We start from the raw sequence: 18490 nt of genomic DNA, 5'->3' as shown, positions 1-18490 counted from the left end.
TGTTTCTGTGGCCAGCTGTGGCCAGAAGACGGTACCAGTTCCTCTGGGAGGAGGCAGTCGATGATCAAAAGGATGCCAAAATGTGAAATATGCATATCCTGGGACCTAGCAGTTATACCTTCAAGAGATACTGTACAAGTGGGGAGAATAACATATGCATCTATGTGTGCATTGTTTATTGAAAACACCCCAAGTAGCATCAGTCATGGGACTTACGGGTGCAGAGTAGCTGTAGCCAGTAAAAGTGATAGTGTGGGCCCGTAGTTATCAACATGAAAAGATGTCACAATAGATTGGCAAGTGACAAAAGCAAGTTTCGAATAGCATCGTGTTTCATGGGTGCATTTAAGCAAAGCTGTATGCTCAGATTTCTGTGTATTGATTTAGTCAGTAATTAACGTGTGTGCCAGGCACTCTTCTGGGCATTGGAGATCGAACAATGAACAAGACCATGGTCCTTAGCTATTCAGAAGGGAAGTGCTTGGACCAGCAGCATTGACATCACCTGGGAGTCTCAGGAATACAGAATCCCAGGCTCCACTCCAGACCTACTGCATTTTAATGAGGTCCTAGGGCCATCCATTTGCACACAGTGGTACTTGAGACCATGCTTCAGGAGCACGTTTACCAAAATGTCCATGGTGGCTTTGGCTGGGTGGCAGCAATTTGGGGTAATTTTTACGTTGACCTTTGTGCGTTTTCTCTGTAGTTTGAATTTTTCACAGTGAACTGTGTCATGAGTTTATAAAAGCCAGGATGGTAATTTTACAGAAGAGCTTAAGGCTCCTGCTTCTGGTTCTTTGGGCTGTCACAGGCACACACTGGCAGGATCCTGGAGCAGGAATTGGAGGCAAGCAGGGGGGTGGAGATCGTAGCTGTTGCTGATTTGGCCAACTACAGACATCTGGAAGAGAGACCCCAGATACCCGTGTTTATGGCTGGAGCGGTTGCCAAAGCCTGAGAGATGCTGCAGGTCTGATGAGCGAGCTCCCGGCTGTTCTGGCTGAACAGAGAGGCTCTGGCGTGGTGGCTCTTGTCCGACTCTCGTGGAAGGACCACGTGGGGAGGGTCTGGGCTGGTAGCCACGGACGCCGCAGCGCCGCATCCTCCAGGACCAGTGAGCAGCCCTGAGCCCTTTTGGGGCTGACTGGGAGCCACAGGCCTGATGCCTGGTCCAGAGCGTTTCTCTCCACGGCTTGGAGAGTTCTTGCCACGTGGTAGAGGGGCTTTCAGCCTCATGGGATCTCGGCCAAATCTGATCCCCGGGGTGGGATTTGGCAGCGCGTGACTCAGTGGCACCCTGCCTCAAGCATATTGTAATTGACAGAGGCTAGACTCGGGGCCTGAGAACTGGATTCTAGACCAGTCTGATCCTAAATAGCTGTGTGACTTTGGGCAAGGCTCAGACTGCCTCCTTGGGCCTCAGTTTTCTCCTTTGTGAAAAGTGAGAATTAGTTACTGAGCGAAGCTGTGCCTGCAAGGATCGGGTCTTTGTTCTGCGGGCCTCACCGCGTGGCCACACGGGGACGTCTCCTGGTTCCCGTCTAGTCCTGACATAATCCCCAAGTACTGGTCCGAGGACTCTTGTGTTGTTTGTCCTGCCTTTTGGAGGCTAAAGCGGCTTTCCGTGGAGGACAAGAGTGAGCAGAGATGATTGCAGATGTGTTGGTGTGTGTCCTCGCTGGCAAAATAAAAAGTTGGCAACTGTTTTAGCCCTTGACGCACCCCCATCTCTTTTTTTTAATTTATTTTATTTTTTTTAAATTTACGGATCCGTGAAAAGCAGAACTGTGACAATCAGGCTCTAACGAGGGAGAGGACACGGATTGGGAAAGAAACCCACCCCCAGGAGAGCGCTGGTTCTTGTCCTCCCACTGGTGAAAGCTGCCTCCTTGGAAAGTTCAGGGAGCAGGTCCTCGAAAAATAGTGAAGTCAGGTCATCGGTGGCCTGGAGGCACCCTGCCCACCTTCGTCAGGGTGATATTAGACATAGTAGGCCTCCCACCTTCTGCCAGGGGCTGCTGAGTTTCACGTTGAAATCTCCCCGCTTTGGGGAAACGGCGGCCAGGGGCGACTGCTGTCAGCGGCTGGCTTCTCTCACCGCCTCAGCCAGGTGCTGTGATCCGCCTCACAGTTGCCTCAGCAGGAGTCCGATGGCGCAGGTGGAAATCGTAACAGGACGGCTGCCTCCGACCGAGACCGCTGATGAGGCAGCAGGTCTCATTAGTCATTCTTGAAAAGGGGGCAGGGCCAAAGAGCTGGTTAATTGAAGGGTAGCTAATTCATTTATAATTATTCATATTCTTTTTCTTCGTCTTCTAAAGCCTAGTCCTTTGGAGCTGGACTGGGGCTTAGAAATATCTAAAGAGGCAGAGGAGCAGATGAGTCAAGAGCAAGGTTTGAGCCTTGACTCTTTATTAGCAGTGTCAAGCGCCCTCACCTCTGGACCTCAGCTCTCCTATCTGTGAAGTGGGTTTTTGTGAGGAGTAAACGAGGTGATATTTCTAAAACCCAGAGCATAATGCTTAACCCATAGTCAGCATTCAGCCAGCTAGCTACTGTTACCCAGTCCCACTCTCTTTTACAGGCTCATCTGTGTATTCAGCAAGTATATATTCCCTGGTGTTGGCACTGTGTGGTACAGCTCCGTCGAAAGTGGTGAACGAAAGTATTTAAACGAGTGTATGGTCATCATTCAAACAGCACAGCACAAAGTCATGTCCTTTCCTAGGAAGGAAAAGAAGGAGAAGCAGAAGGAGGGCTAGAGAGACAGAGGGTGGGAGTCCGAGTTTCTGGGTCCACAGTCCAGTGTCTGAGTAAGTGGAGGCACGGGCCCTGCGACCCTGGGAGGGGGATGGGTAGGGGCATGCAGGTCCCGAGGTGGGACTGTGTGCGACAGCTCCTGGAGGAGCAAGGAGGCCCGCGTAGCCAGGCAGGGACCCCAGGTAGCTGTGCCTTAAAGAGGTGTCCAGAGCTGCATGATGCTGTGATAGGGGCTTTAGGCATTGTTAAGCTGCGGTGACGTTGTGAATGGAGGTTTACGAGGAAACAGCTCTCAGATGTCCAAGCCTATAAGCAGCCGATCAGCAGCCCCGAAAGGGGGGCCAGAGCAAGGCCTGCTGGTCCTCTCATGTGAGCATCCGTCGCTGGGTCTTGCCTCTAACCATAGTTACTGTGGTGTTTGCTAAATGGTGACTTTCTATTTCCCACATCCACTCTCCGTTTAACCATTGGAATTCTTCTATAAGGAAATACTTCCCTTCTTCCCCATTTACTTATTTATCCAACGATTTATGATGCCGGATGGACTCACAGATATTTATTGTATTCTCTGGGGTATAGTCCAAAACTGTCATTATTTTGTCACTCAAGTGTTGTAGCTTTGGCCATTGGGGAGCTCCTTCAGGTTGACTCTTGTGTCCTCACATGCCTCCATCATATTTTGAGCACTTCTTTACTCTCTGGCAACACAAGACACTTCAGGTTCATCTTGAATTTCCCCCTGGAATTAACCACTTCTCCAAGGAGCCCTGGTTCCCTTTATTGGATAATGGTATTTAGAAACCAAGATCTGGTGCTGGGTGTGCTCATTTGCTACTGGAGTGTATTGCTTCTCGTCTTTCTTAGCAGATGGAACTAGAAAATATATGTATGTATGCTGACCCATGCACACACCAGATCAATATTTCTCTCTCTTGGGGCACCTGGGTGACTCCGTCGATTAAATGTCTGCCTTCAGCTCAGGTCATGATCCCTGGGGTCCTGGGAGTGAGCCCCACCTGAATCAGGCTCCCTGCTCAGCATGGAGTCTGCCTCTCCCTCTCCTCACTGCTTGTGCTCTCTCACGAGCTATTCTCTCTCTCTCAAAAAATTAAATCTTTTAAAAAATTCTATAAATATTTGTCTCTCTCTCTCTTATCTATCTGTATGTCTCTCTGCTTATCTATCTATCTATCTTTACAAATCTTGACTTCATACTGATGCCTTTACTTCCAGTCCAAAGCCTCAGGGATCATTTAGCCTCTCCACTTTCCTTATTTCTAACTTCTTCCTCTGAGAGTGAGAAACCTCACGGTTATTATTTGCAATATATTTACTTATTTGTTCAGTCCTAGTACACACAAAGTAGTTTCAGAACTGCTAGTCCATAACCCTGTGACAAATAAAAGTAGAGTGCCCTATTTGTGTACAGTTCTCTTTTTCCTTAGCCGTATGGAATCCAGGCAAAATAACGGTTTCCCGAGTTACTTAGGCTGGTTCTCTTCTTCCCCACAGCCTTCAGTGTGGTGGGCTTACTCATCTATAATCCAGTCACATTCACTTTTGCTGTTTCTATCATATTTTGAGTGTCTGCACACATACATCCATGTGGATGATTTTAATTTTTTACTGTTTGGGTGTGTGAAATATTGGGGTTCTAAGAGTCAGAGCTATATAGATTCATCCCGCAGCCTCGTTCCAATCTCATTTCTCCATTCTTTCCACCCCTTTTCCACCCCCTGTATATAACCAGGCTCTTTAGTTTCTGGTTTGTCCTTCCTGTGTTTCTTCTGCACAGATGGACCAATCCATGTAGATTTTCTTATATCCCTCTCTTTTGCTCATATAGAGGGTTAAAATATTATAGATACTCTTTTGCACTTTGCTTCCCCCCCCCCGCCCCCACTTAACAGTATATCCTGGAGATCATTTCGTATCACTTCATAGAGATCTTCCATAATGAGCTTTTTTAACTTTGGCGATCAGGAAAAAAAATTAGCAGCCCAAGAAGTAATTTTTAAAATTCTATAACTGATGATGACGATGATAAATAGCATAAGTATTACCATTAATTGAGCATCTGCTGTATACCATGGTCTGTGCTAAGAAGCATTTTGTATAGATTATCTCATCGAATCCTTCCTAGAGCCCTGGGTGGTAGATGTTACCTCCAATTTATTGATGAGGAAACTGAGACTCACTAATATTTAGAAACTTGCCCAAGTTCATAAAAAGTAGAGCCACAATTTGAACCCAGACACTCTCTCCCAAGTTTGTGGTTTTGAAGAGCGCACCAGCACCATTACAGAAGTTCCAGGCTGAAACAAAGTGTTGGGAGTTTTTAAAACCTAGGCACGTCCCAGGCCTTAAAACCCTGTTGATTGTGGATCACGCTTGCCAAAGTTGGCATGTTCCTGATGACAGGAACATGAAGGTAATGTACTACCTGTTTGTTCCCAAGAAATGTCCCTTCCTTCTTGAGGACCATGGGTCCTGCCTCTATGGCCGGAGATGAGAGGAACGCTAGTCGGGGCCTGCTACCTGGGATGCAGCAATAGATCTGATCTTACACCCTGTAATCACAAGCTGGAGCAGCCGGCACCGTTCCCGGGAAAGCCCATTACCCCGCAGGGCTGTTTGGTTAGCAGGACACTCAGTCAATCCCGAGTTACAGCAGCTTCTGTTAAAACTGTTTGTACAGCAGGAGTGGAAGAAGAATTTCTCTGAACTGGAGTCTGGCTTCTGTTGTGAGAAGTGACAGACTGGCAGAGAGCTTGGCTTCTGGAGTCTAGTGCCAAGGGCCTCACCCCAGTGTCCCATTTTCTAACTGTGTGGCTTTGGGTGAGTCACTTTACCCCTCAAAGCACACCTTTGACATTGGGATAAGAACCATACCCATCCTTGTCAGCGGTCCCCAAGACTGCTCCCGGGCTCAGTGATTTGCTGGGAGGATTCCGTGAACTCTGCATATAGTCCTATGACTTACGATGATGGAAGGACACAAAGCAAAATCAGCAAAGGCAAAGACAAATGGAGTGAAGGCCAGAGGAAACCAGGATCAAACTGCGAGTCCTCTCCCAGTGAAGTGGTACAGGATGCACTTAATTCCCCAGCAGCAAGTTGTGACAGCGTGTGATAAATATTTTCTCCTGGGGAAGCTTGTTACAGACTCAGTGCCCGGGGTTCTTAGTGGGGGCTGGTTATGCAGGCACTGTCTGCCCAGCATCTACCACAATCCCAAACTCCCAGAAGAAAAGCAGGTGTTCAGCATAAACTGCACCGTTCGAATAAATAGTTTAGGCACAGGGAGCCGTTCTTAGGAGAGAATGGTGCGAACCTTCCCGAAATCCAAGTTCCCGGAAGTCAGCCACGCGAGGGCCGACCTTGCAGGCAAGCAAGCCTCTTTGCAGGGTAGCCGTCTCCATCCGGTGCTGTTAATTATTTTCTGCACACCTTGCCACTGGGTGGTTGCTGGGTGGATTGAGGGAAGGCATCCACGGAAAGCTCTGGTCACGCTGCCTAGAATGGGAAACACTTACTAAATGCAGACAGTTAATTTGACAGTCAGGGAATGAATTGTGAATGGTTCCTTAGCACCTTCAGAGTAGGTTGCATCCATCACCCCTCAGCTCACCCGTTCGTTCCTTTGTGCAGCACATTCTGGCAGAGCCCTGCTTTGTGCAGGGGCCATGTCAGCACAGCAGGATTAGCCACCGCCTTCCTCGAGGATGCTGCGTGCGGGCTCCCAGTGTGGCTGGGCGTTGACAGTGGGTGGCGGGTGGTAAGAGATCTTTGGGGACTTCAAGGGAAATGTGAAGGGACCCCTTTGCACGCTCAGTTGGTGGGATGGGTATGCCAGGGGTCAGAAAACGTAAGCTCCTTATGACCTGCTTTTTGTCCTGTTTTGCCTCCTACAGCCAAGGCTAAGTCCAAATGCGGCCCGACGTTCTTCCCTTGCGCCAGTGGCATCCACTGCATCATCGGCCGCTTCCAGTGCAATGGGTTTGAGGACTGTCCCGACGGCAGCGACGAAGAGAACTGCAGTAAGTACCAGGAGCGCCCGGCCGCCCTCCCTTGTTCATTCCGCTGGGCCCGGTGCCTCGGGCGCCGCCCCTCTCCTCCCTGTGCTCCTCACTCCCGTGAGCTCGGGTGTCTTCTCTCCTTACTTGCATCCTGCTTGTGCAAACATGTAAGCGCTCAGCTCCCATTTCATGGGGACTCTCTGAAGTGCTCTGGGCCTGGGCCATACTTTGTTTTCTGCTCCGACAATAGCTTTGCAGGTGCAGGTGTGTGGTCCTCATCAACAGATAAGGCATCTGAAGTGTCGGGACGTCGGGGAGCTCAGCCAGGGTCCCACAGGTCACCAGGGGCAGAGTCGATTCTCTGCTCCTTCGCCCCCTCCTCTGATGGACTGTCCCACTCAACAGCCTGGCTTGGTGTGCTGGTTTTCCTTCCCACTTTGAAAGATTTTTAAAAAGATGTTGATGTATTTTTATATATATCAGAAGAAAATATTTTTGAAAAAAACGCCCATGTAGTACAGAAAGCTAAAGTTCTCCTTGTCTTGTGGGACTGCCCCAGTTCCTTTTACTTGCTGTATAATATTCCAAGGCACCACACAGACAGACACACGCCCCCTCTTGTTCTCTCTGCCCCCCCCGCCCCCTCGCCTCTTAGCAGTCTTGGTGTGGAGCTCCCACTCCATGGCCCGGAGACACGCAGTCCCTGCCTGGCCAGCATCTCTGTATCCAAAACCACTTCACACACAGCAGCATCAGTGACCTTCTGGCTTCTCTTCCCCGGGACCTTTTGTGCCGTATCAGCTCTCCCAGCAAATGGCTTTGGAACTTGCAAAATATAAAAAAGCATAAGGGAAAATGAAACTGCCCAGAATGGCACCTGGTTCGGATGTGGCCTTTTTTGTGCCAGGCCTTTCTGTGTCTCTCTGCCTCCCTCCCTCTCTCTCTGTGTATGTATGCATGTACGTGTACACGTACATGTTATTCATTAGGATTGTTGTCGTTATTCATGTAATTGTTATTTATGTTATTAATTTTTTTTCAAAACATGTTGTAATGACTTCAGTGATTGCTTTGAGAAACTGACTTTCCCTTACCCTGTTGGTTCTGGTATAAGCCTCTGAAGAGGAGGGGGACCATGTCCCCTGTTATTTATGCCTTTGCAGGGAATAGTCGCTGTGCCCACGCAGTGGGGACGAGGAGTATCGTATATAACTCTCCCGTGTGCCTTCTCCTTTTGCCTTATTTCATGTTCTGGCTCCCAGGTGGCAGAAATATGGCTAGATTGCTGAATGGAGAGTAGAGTAGCAGAAACCCACCTTAGCAGGAGGAGGCAGGCACTCACTAGGTAGCAGCCTGATTGAGCAGAATGACTCTGGAGCTGAAAAGCCTGGCCCCAGGTTTGTGTTCTGCCCTGATTAAGCTGGGTTGGCTGTGCTTTATAATCTCCTTGCAGAGTGGTGTCCTCGTCTCATGAATTGGGGACACCAAGAGCCTGCTTCCTGGGTCGTTGTGGCAATTAGATGAGGTGGTACCTGAAAAGCGTTCAGTGTGGTGGCTGGCAAGGGTTAATTGATTTTGAAAACCCCTGGTGACTTAAAATGAAGCTGTGAGTGATGAAGAGGAAGACCCTATTTACTAGCATTTCGCCTTTGGCTTAGGATGTCCAAGGATGTACTTGTTTTATATTCCACTAAGTCCTTTAGTAAGTGTGTATCAGCTTGATCTTAGCTTCCTGCTGTCCATGGGGATCCTTATAATCTAAGGGGGGAATTTTATATATATATATATATATATATATATATATATATATATTCGTATGTACGTACTAGAGAATAATTCAATGGCAATAAAAAGCAAGTGTGATACATTCTAGTACATACGTTCTAAATGATTGCACCATTCTGCATATTCTCTGCCATATTAAAGATGCTGTCTGATTTAAATGTTTGGATATTGGTCTTTAATTGTCTAAATGACTTAATTATATCCATTCCAAATTCAATCATTGGGGATTAAGCCAGCATTTCCCTCTGGCATATCTAACATCTAAAAATACCGGGTTCTAATTCATTATTTTGAAACTGGTAAATAAAAGGAGAGAATCCCGCATTTATCCTCCTTTTCCTAGATGCTTTGTACTTGTGAGTAATTAAATAGCCAACAGATAGGAAAGGGTTTTGTTTTTTTTTTTTTTTAATTGAAGAATACCAACTAACATGGAAGAATGAGAGGATTAGAGTATCTGTTTTGTAACCCTGGTGAAGAAATGGATCATCAGTGGCTCCTGAAAGCATTAGATGAAAAATTGATGGGGAGCTTTATAAGGTATGGATGGGGCTGAACATGCCTGGGACCAGCCATCCATCTGTTCACTGAGAGCTCTGGATTAACACTCTACCACTTCAAGTAGAATGTAGAAACCCTATCACTCGATCTCTTTACGTTCTGGTCGTCTGAGATAGTACGTCTCCATACACTCAGAACCCAAAAAGGCAATATTTTCATTTTTGCTTTCAAGTCTCAAATGCATTTTATTTTATTTTATTTATTTATTTATTTTATTTATTTATTTGAGAGAGAGAGAATGAGAGATAGAGAGCACGAGAGGGAAGAGGGTCAGAGGGAGAAGCAGACTCCCTGCTCAGCAGGGAGCCCGATGCGGGACTCGATCCCGGGACTCCAGGATCATGACCTGAGCCGAAGGCAGTCAGTCGCTTAACCAACTGAGCCACCCAGGCACCCTCAGATGCATTTTAAAGAACTCCAGTGGAGAAGAATAGTCTGTTATTCTATTTACCCAGAGACTTGCCATTTTGGTTGCTCTTCCTTCATTCCTGAGGTTCCAAGTCTCCTTCCGATATCATTTCCCTTCCCGCTGAAGCCTTTCCTTTAGCCATTCTTTTGAAGCAGGTCTGGTGGTGACACATCCCCTTAGTCTCCCTTCATCCAACGGTGTCACGATTTCACTTTCATTCCTGAAGGATATTTTTATTGCATATAGAATTCTGGGTTGACAGCTCTTTTTTAAAATGCTTTAAAAATGCCATGCCCTTCCTCTGGCTTCTGTGGTTTCCTATGAGAAATTTGCAGCCATGCAAATGGTTTCCCCATAGAAAATGCATCATTTTTCTGGCTGCTTTGAAGATTTTTTTTTTCTCCCAGTCTAGCTCTCAGCAGTTAGAGTATAGTGTGTCTGGCTGTGGGGATTTCTTTGAGTTTATTCTGTGTCGGGTTCTGTTTGAATCTGTAAGTTTTCATCTTTTGCTGTACTTAGGACCTTTTCAGCTGTTCTTTCTTCAGATTGTTTTCAAGCACTCTGTGTCCTTAATGGGATTTGGATAACAACTTTGGATCTTTTGTGATTGTCCCCCAGGTTCCTGAGGCTCTGTTCAGTTTTTAATCAATTTTTTCCTTTCATTGTTCAGGTTGGATAATTCCTATTAGCCTTTTGTCAAGTTTACTTTTTTTCCTGTCCTCTCCAATTTGCTTTTGAGCCCATACAGGGTGGTCTTTTTTGTTTGTTTTTTGTTTTTTAAATTTCAGTTACTGTATTTTTTAGTCCTAAAGTTTCCTTTTGGTTCTTTATATCTTACGGGTTCTTTGCTGAGACCTCCTATTTTCCATTTGTGTCAGAAGTTTGTGTGATTGCTGGCTTGTTGGAGTCTTTCTGGAATAGCTGCTTTAACGTCTTCGTCACATGATTCCAACATCTGTCTTATTTTGGCGTTGGTGTCTGTTGATTATCTATTCCCTTGAGAATGGAGATTTTCCTGATTTTTTGCAAGGCAAGTAAATTTGGATTATATTCTGGATATTTTGATGGTGATGTATGACACTCTGGATTTTGTTTCAATCCTACAGAGAATGTTGATGTTTTTGTTTTAGTAAGCAAATGACCCTGTTGGGTCAGGCCCCGAATTCCTCACAGCCCCTCGGTGGGCTGTGATTGTTTTTGCAGTGCTGTTTGGATCCGTGCTACCTCTTCACCTACTCTGGTCAGTCTGAGACCTGGGCAGTGGTCTGTGAGTTTGGTTCTCAAAGTCTTGGGTGGGCTGATTTCAGACCAGATCCATGCACGTGCCACCTGGGGATCCGCCTAGAAGTTCATAAATAACTTCATGGACTCCCGCTCCACGACCTCTCTGATCCTTTCCAGTTTCCTGGGACTCTGATGGGGGAGGGAGGGAATAGTAAGCCTACCACCACTTCAGCGATAGTTCAAATTTTGGTCTTCTTCCTCAGTTGGGCTGCTCTGGTTTACTTTGCAGAATCTGAAAGAGCCGCTGTATTTGTCCAAGTATTTGGCTAGGTTTTTATTGCAGCTGCATTCAGGGAGACAATCAGGGCTGGTGTCATGAGTGTGTCTGACCCGGAATTGGAACCTCTCACAAGTCAGTCTGAGCCTCACGAGAAAAGAGACAGCCAAATGTTGTTTGCCTTTGGATGTGAGCTAGCAGGAACACACGTCATCACTGAGAGTTGTTTCTGCCTCTGCTTCCAACCTGAATCTGATTAAGCCTCTAAATCTGCCCTAGGCAGTTCTGGCTGCCATAACAGAAGGCCATGGATTAGGTGACTTAAACAGAAACTTACTTCTCTTAGTCCTGGAAGACCAACGTGCAGGGTACCATCATGGCTGGGTTCTTGGTGTGGGCCCTCTTGCTGTTGATGTCCTCACTTGGCCTTCCTTGGTGCTCGCACACACAGGGAAATCCCTTGGCTGCTCATCTCATAAGGGCCCTAATCCCATCAGGAGAGCACCACCTTCATGACCTCATCTTACCCCAGGCTCCTCCCAAATCCCTCCCCTCCCCAAGACCATCCCATTTATTAGGGGTTAGGGTTTCAGCATATGAACTCCGGGGGACACAACATGCACTCTGTAACACCATCCATTAATTCACGGGAAATTCAGGGACGGGGAACATGTTGGGGGCCCCCTGGGGGACAGACTGCCAGATCCAGAATGTGGGAGATTTTGCAGGACTCCCATTTCATCCATTAATACATTCTAAGAAAAATTAGAGGAAGAGGGAACCTACAGACTGAAGGGGACTGAGAAACAAATCAGTGAAATGCCATGTACCAATCTTCTTTCAATCCCAACTCCAACAAACCAACTGTTTAAAAACACGCACACACAAAATTGAGTTAATTGGGAAAATGTGAATTGTGGTTGTATATTTGATGATGTTAAGGCATCATTGTTAGTTTCCTAAAGTGTGAGAATTATTATTTTTTTTGAGAGAACAGGGGGAGGAAATGTGTGTGCATGCACAGAGAGATGGGTGGAGGGAAAGAATCTCAAGCAGACTCCACAATGAGCGCAGAGCCTGATGCAGGGCTCAATCCCAGGACCCCGAGATCATGACCTGAGCTGCCAAACCAAGAGTCGGATGATTAACCTCTGTTGAGCCACCTGGTGCCCCGATATTCTGTTTATTATTTTTAAAAAGTCCTTATATATAAAGATGTGTATGTACATATACATATATAATATCTAATACCGTATTAGATATTTATAATAATAATAAGTATAATAATGAAGTATATAAAGATGAAATCACAGGGGTAAGGGGTGGGGGTAGAATTGAAATAAAATCGTCAGTGAGTTGATAATTTTTAAAGCCAGGTGATCAGAACATGGGGGTTCACTATGCCAGTCTCTCTTTTTGGATATTTGAAATTTTCTCTAATAAAATAGTAAAAAAAAATAAAGATAAAAGAGAGGTTTTGTTGGGTTATGTCTTGACTTTTCATAAATAACAGGAGAGTCTTTTTTTTTTTAGATTACATTTATTTATTTGAGAAAGAGAGAGAGAGTGAGCTACGGAGTGAGAGAGTAGGAGCGGGAGCAGGGGGGTTACAGAGAGAGAAGCAGGTACCCCGCTGAGCAAGGAGCCCGATGCGGGACTCCATCCCAAGACCGTAGGATCATGACGTGAGCCGAAGGCAGACACTAACCGACTGAGCCACCCAGGCATCCCAGGAGAGTCCTGTTTTTAAAGAACTTTGTTTCTATGGACACAGTTTCCCACCTTCTGCATTCAACTCAGGAGTGAAGATAAGCAAGAACTAAGATTTCCTCTTAGAGGCTCACATGCTGAGATTTTACCCCTTTGCTTTTTGTCCTGCCTCCCTTGGTTGCGTTCGGCCCCCTCTTCTCCCCTGTGCTCAGATGTCCTTGGCTGGAGGTGGGACGCTGGCTCGGCTGGCCGCACAGCCCTGACCTGGGTCCTCGTTCGGTGAGGATGGAGACTCCTGCCCAGAACCAAGATGGCAGGGTGACCTGGGCGACCTCCATGGACCACTGATTCAGGCTAAGGAGCTCCTGCTCTTGCTTTCAATGTAGCTGTGCCCAGAAGAACCACCATGTCCTAGACTATGTTTTTTCCACCGCTGACGAATTCTTGCCTGTCCCCCTGAACAGCTGCTTGGTTTTGCCAGTGTACCTGTGGTTTTTGTTCACAGAGCCCCTCAGTGCTGCCTTATTCCCAAAGCTCTATTCGTGTCAGCCAGATTAGATGCTGCATTTCCTCGGTGGCGCCCTCAAGGAGTCAGGCCTGCATCGCATGAGCTGGGGGAGAAGGGGGGTTGCAGTAGGGGGACCCTTCCACCTAGTGCTCCAAAGCCCCCTCATCAACGTCTCCTTAAAGACTCCTTCCTTCTGCTTAAATGACCTGCTTCCTTAGGGAAACACCCCTGGTTTGCCAGTGCTGGGCTGGCTCATTGTCATGTGTATTTGCACACCATCTTGGGCCTTCTCCAGATAAGTGCCACCGGAAAAGAGTGGCCTGCCCTGAGCTCCCTATAAAGAAATAACTCCTTTCCTCCCCTGTCTCCTTCCCCTGCCTCACTGTCCTTAGTACTGCTTTGTGTTTATTCTGTCTTCCCTGCCACACTGTGACCTCCTGAGATGGTATTGTTGTCAGGTTCACAGCTGTATTTCCAGGGCCAAGTGTGCAGTCTGGCTCAAGCCTTAGCAATGCAGTAAATATATGTGGACTAAATCGCATTTCTCTGCTTTATCTTCGTTGCATATTGACCTGCCTGTCTCCCCACTAGAATGTAAGCTCTTTAAGAATACAGACTGGGTTTTCTTTTATCCCTTGTGCCTAGTAGAGTGCTTTATTTAAAGGGAAAAGTCAATAGTAAATGTCTGTTGAATGAGTGGGCCAACCAGCTAATCAAACAAAGGGTTAAAGCAGGAAGACAGGCAGCCAGGATGTATTCCTAACGTATGGATGTCTTGATCCTCTCCCGCGGTCTCAGATGTATACCCAGAGGGCATATTTAAGCCATACATTGTTCATTAACCCCAGCTCCTACCTTTCTTTCAGATTCTCATCTTCTCTCCATAGTTTCTATGCCAGGCCTGTGCAAGATACTGCAAAGGATGTAGAGAAGGGTCAGATACAGGACTCTGGCATTGTTGAGATTACACTCAAGCAAGGGAGACAAAAATACTCACATCCAAATAATTATAATACCGGGTTGGCTGTTGGGAGTGCTGTGGTAACCAGTGATGTGGGGGATTATTCCTTCTGGGCTCATCAGAGGGAGCTGTTGAAGGAGATGGACCTAGGTGGATGGGTACCATTAAAAATTGGCCCTACAGTTCCATGGGGTTTTCAGGCTGAGGGCCCAGGCAGAGGCTGGGGGGTATGCACCTGGTTGATGATCGCTGAGCACTCACTATACGTATGGCACATTTCTATATGCTTTGCATGTACAATTTCGTTTTAGGTTGGTAATATTATTACTCCCCTCCCCTTTTTAAAAGATTTTATTTATTTACTTGAGAGAGAGCGAATGCACACGAGCAGGAAGGAAGGGGAGAGGGAGAAGCAGACTCCTCGCTGAGCAGGGAGCCCGATGCGGGACTCGATCCCAGGACCCCGGGATCATGACCTGAGCTGAAGGCAGATGCTTAACCGACTGAGCCACCCAAGTGCCCCTGGAGATTGTATTTTATACCCAATGAGGAGCAGTTGAACCTGAGCCAGGTGCAGGGTGAGGAGAGGGAAAAGGTCAAACGTGGTTGGAGCCTGAAGAGCTGGGACATGGTGGTCCCTTTAATGGGAATGGAGTCACAAGAAGAGCGAGAGAGGGGAGGCCATCCATTTCAGACATGCAGGGTGTGAGGTGAGGGGGTATTCGGGCCGCAGTGTCCACAGGGTATCAGGGGAGTGATGTTTATTGCAAGAGGAAAGGTCTGGGAAGCCATCCACGGGAAGGCGGCGGTTGAAGCAGTGGACTTGGATAAAAGGCAGGCGTGGATGTTGGACAAGAGGTGGGCATGTCCAGGAAGCCTTTAGAGGGAGGAGGAAACAAACTGTCATCAGCAATGAATCAGAGTTCTGCCACTGACACCCAGTGGACTCGAGAAGGGTTTTGAAAATTCAAATCCTCTGAGCCCTTAGAGACTCAGCAGGACTGAGGACTCAGCCTCCTGCGTCTTGCCCGGAGTGGTAAGCCTTTCCCTGCCGGCAGAGACTCAGAAGAGGTGCTAGCTCCAGAACGTGGCCACACACGGGCCACGCTGGCCCAGTGGGCTTGCTGGGAGAGGCCTCGTGGAGCAGCCCCTGAAAGGAAGGCAAGAACCCACAGCTGGCTGCACCCAGGCTGCCTCTTTGAAGGTCGGGGCTACAAGCATTTTCCCGCACAAAGGGAGTAGTGCTTGGTAATGGGACAGATGATTTGCAGAGGGGCTTGGGGCCCCCCATCCTGGCACAGAGGAAGGCTCCGGGCAGCCCATCTCCCCCAGCTTCGTGGTTTCCAGGGAAATTGGAGCTGGAAAGCAAAGCTCTCCCTGGAGGCCATGAGGTTGGGATGCTCGGTGAGGAAGTGAGCAGTAACTGCTAGGGGATGGGGAGCAGATGGGAAGCAAGGGAGCTGGCGATGAGGAGTTTCTCATTGATGTGTTTGATGAAGAACCCTTTGAGGTGGAAGAGGGGCCGGCTTCACAGACTTTAAATGGATTAAAGGCGACATTTCCTACATCCTGCTAGAGACAGATTGCTTCATTTCCTGTCTTGAAGCCGGTCAGTTGCTTTTGGGCAACCGCAGTGGGCCCTGGGTCCTTCTCCTTCAGATGTGGTTGAAGTAAACGCTGCCAGTTGAATTAACCACGGAGCTTAACCTTAACTCCTTCCTCTCTCCCCCCTGGCAGGGAGAGACAAGTTCTCTTTCCTGAGTATTGTGGGCTGGGAAACAGATCCTCAGATCCCTGTGTTTGTTGTGCTAATAATAACTAAGGAGCTTTGGAGTCTGCTGTTGAGCTTTTGAAATCGACTACAGACAATTTTCTCCATTCTTGTTGAGATAAATAATGTTCCTCTTTCTAGTTAACTGAGTAAAGTAATACATTTCTTGGTGACTGGTAAACCTTCCCAAGGACAAAGAAAACATACATTTGGAGTGCATTAAGTGTTGCTAGACAATACTGAGACATAACATCCTAATGTAGGAAGCATCTGCTCGGTTTATGAGCTCTCCATCGAGCAGTTACTCCTTTAGGGTCCCAGGTAGGGTTCCATGGGACCACCGGAGCCCATAAGACTCTACCCTGTCCACCCAGAGCCTCCAGGGTTGGTCCGCCATCGTCCCATGTGCTCACCCTGAAGTTTGGCTGAGCCTGGTTGACAGGTGCAGAGACCCTGGAAGAAATATAGTGAAACTTCGGGGGGAGTTGCTCCTCTGGTTAAGCGAGTCTGCCGAATAACTGGAAGTGTTTATGCCTTGGAGGACCATGGTTGACAGGGATCTCTCTGCGATGTGTTGCATCCCGGTTTAATCAGTGTTTACCTTGATTGGCGATAGCGCAGGGCCCTTCTTAGGAACGTTAATTTTTAGACGGGGCTGTAATACAGGGTTGCTTTTGGCTCCTTTTAGAACTTTCTGGTCTCTTTTGAAACTATCTTAGGCTGCTCTGCTTTTGGAATTCTTAAGGCAGCTTCTTATAGCTTTTCTGTCTCCTGCCATAGTTGTCTGCTTTTATTTCTTGCCAGCGGTTCGTCTGCGAAAGGCAGGCAGCAAATCCGCTCCCTTCTAATTTGCTGTGGTCTTGGCAATGCGAACGCAAGCCTTGTTGGAATTTACATAGGTGGAGAATCAATAGATCCTGAGGGAGGTGAAGCCTTGAGGGCCCCTCCAGGAGGAAGCTCCCGGCCCTTGAAGGGCATGCACATTGCCTTTTTCTCCGGCTCGCTGCTGGGTTTGGGGAATGTTCCTGTAGCCTCCTCTGCCCTCCAGTTGGGTGGTGGTGAGGATGTGCTGTTTTACGATAAGGAGGGTGGTGGTGAGGATATGCTGTTTTACGAGGGGCCGTCGATAAGGAGGAACCCCAGATGTGGGTGAGCGCCAGCATGGGCTTGTGTTGTGTGAGCAACTGGCCATCTAAGTGTGGAAGATACTAAAAACAGGTGTTTGTGGGCCAGAGGGCGTTTTGTGAGGGAAGAGTAATGGAAAAGGAAAGCAAGTGATCCCTGAAACATTTCTGCCAGACAAGACACTTCAAAATTTTTAGTGCAATCTTTCAAACATACTGAAAAGGCAAAGTACAATTAAATGAACACCTGTGTCCCCAACACCCTGGTTTTTTTTTAAAGATTGTATTTATTTATTTGACACAGAGCGAGAGAGCACAAGCAGGGGGAACAGTAGAGGGGGAGGGAGAAGCAGGCTCCCCACGGAGCAGGGAGCCCTACGTGGGGCTTGATCCCAGGACCCTGTGATCATGACCTGAGCTGAAGGCAGATAGGTGCCTAACTGACTGAGCCACCCAGGTGCTCCCCACAAATGCTGTTTTAAAAATCACATTACCGGGGTGCCTGGGTGGCTCAGTTGGTTGAGCGGCTGACTTGATTTCTGCTCAGGTCATGATCTCGGGGTCGCAAGATCGAGCCCCACGTCAGGTTCTGTGCTCAGCAGGGAGTCTGCTCTGCAGGACTGCGGGAGAGTCTCTCTCTCTCTCTCTCTCTCTGCCCCTCCCTCCGCTCGCTCACTCTCTCTCACAAATAAATAAATAAATCTTTTTTAAAAAATCACATTGCCTATTGTTATATTATTACAACTATATTGTAATTAATAATTATTATCAATATATTATAATAATGATATAATTATGGCTATACCTAATAATACTGTATTGTGTACTTGAAAGTTGCTGAGAGAGTCGATCTTAAAAGTTCTCATCACAAGAAAAAAAATTTGTAACTGTGTGCTGATGTATGTCAACCGGACTTATTGTGGTGATCATTTCACAGTGTATACAAATATTAAATCATTATTTTGTAGACCTGAAACTAATGTAATGTTATATGCCAGTTTTACCTCAATTTAAAAAAAATCATGTTTCCATTTTGCCTTACTTGCTTTAGATTTTTAAAATAAAATGTTACCAGATATCATTAGAAGTTCACAGTATATACCTCTTCCCGGATTCTGTCCTTTTCCCCTCTCTCCGGAGGCACCTACTGTCCTGGACTTACTTTGCTCCACACTACCATATTTGTGATATTTATCCATCTTGACTCTGGTTCGTTGATTTTTGGGGTTTTTTTTTTTTTTTTTTTTTTTTGGTTGATTGACTTTTTACTACTGTTTATCGGGGTTGGCAAACTATGGCTCCTGGGTCAAATTTGGCCTACCACCTGTTTTTATTTTTTTTAAAGATTTTATTTATCTGACAGAGAGAGAGAGAACAA

The 18490-nt window shown here is 47.0% G+C and overlaps 1 protein-coding gene across 1 annotated transcript in view; it reads left to right on the top strand.

The window, feature by feature from the left end:
* LDLRAD3 (low density lipoprotein receptor class A domain containing 3) overlaps positions 1-18490 on the top strand; it is a 153869-nt gene that overhangs the window by 30238 nt on the left and 105141 nt on the right. Inside the window, exon 3 of the mRNA XM_021684906.1 lies at positions 6678-6803. Coding sequence (XP_021540581.1) covers positions 6678-6803 — 126 coding nt within the window. The remainder of the gene's footprint in view (positions 1-6677; positions 6804-18490) is intronic.

Source organism: Neomonachus schauinslandi, chromosome 11 (assembly GCF_002201575.2).
Source record: "Neomonachus schauinslandi chromosome 11, ASM220157v2, whole genome shotgun sequence".
Lineage (NCBI taxonomy): Eukaryota > Metazoa > Chordata > Mammalia > Carnivora > Phocidae > Neomonachus > Neomonachus schauinslandi.
Note: the sequence above shows the minus strand (reverse complement) of the source record. Positions and strands in the feature narration are given on the sequence as shown.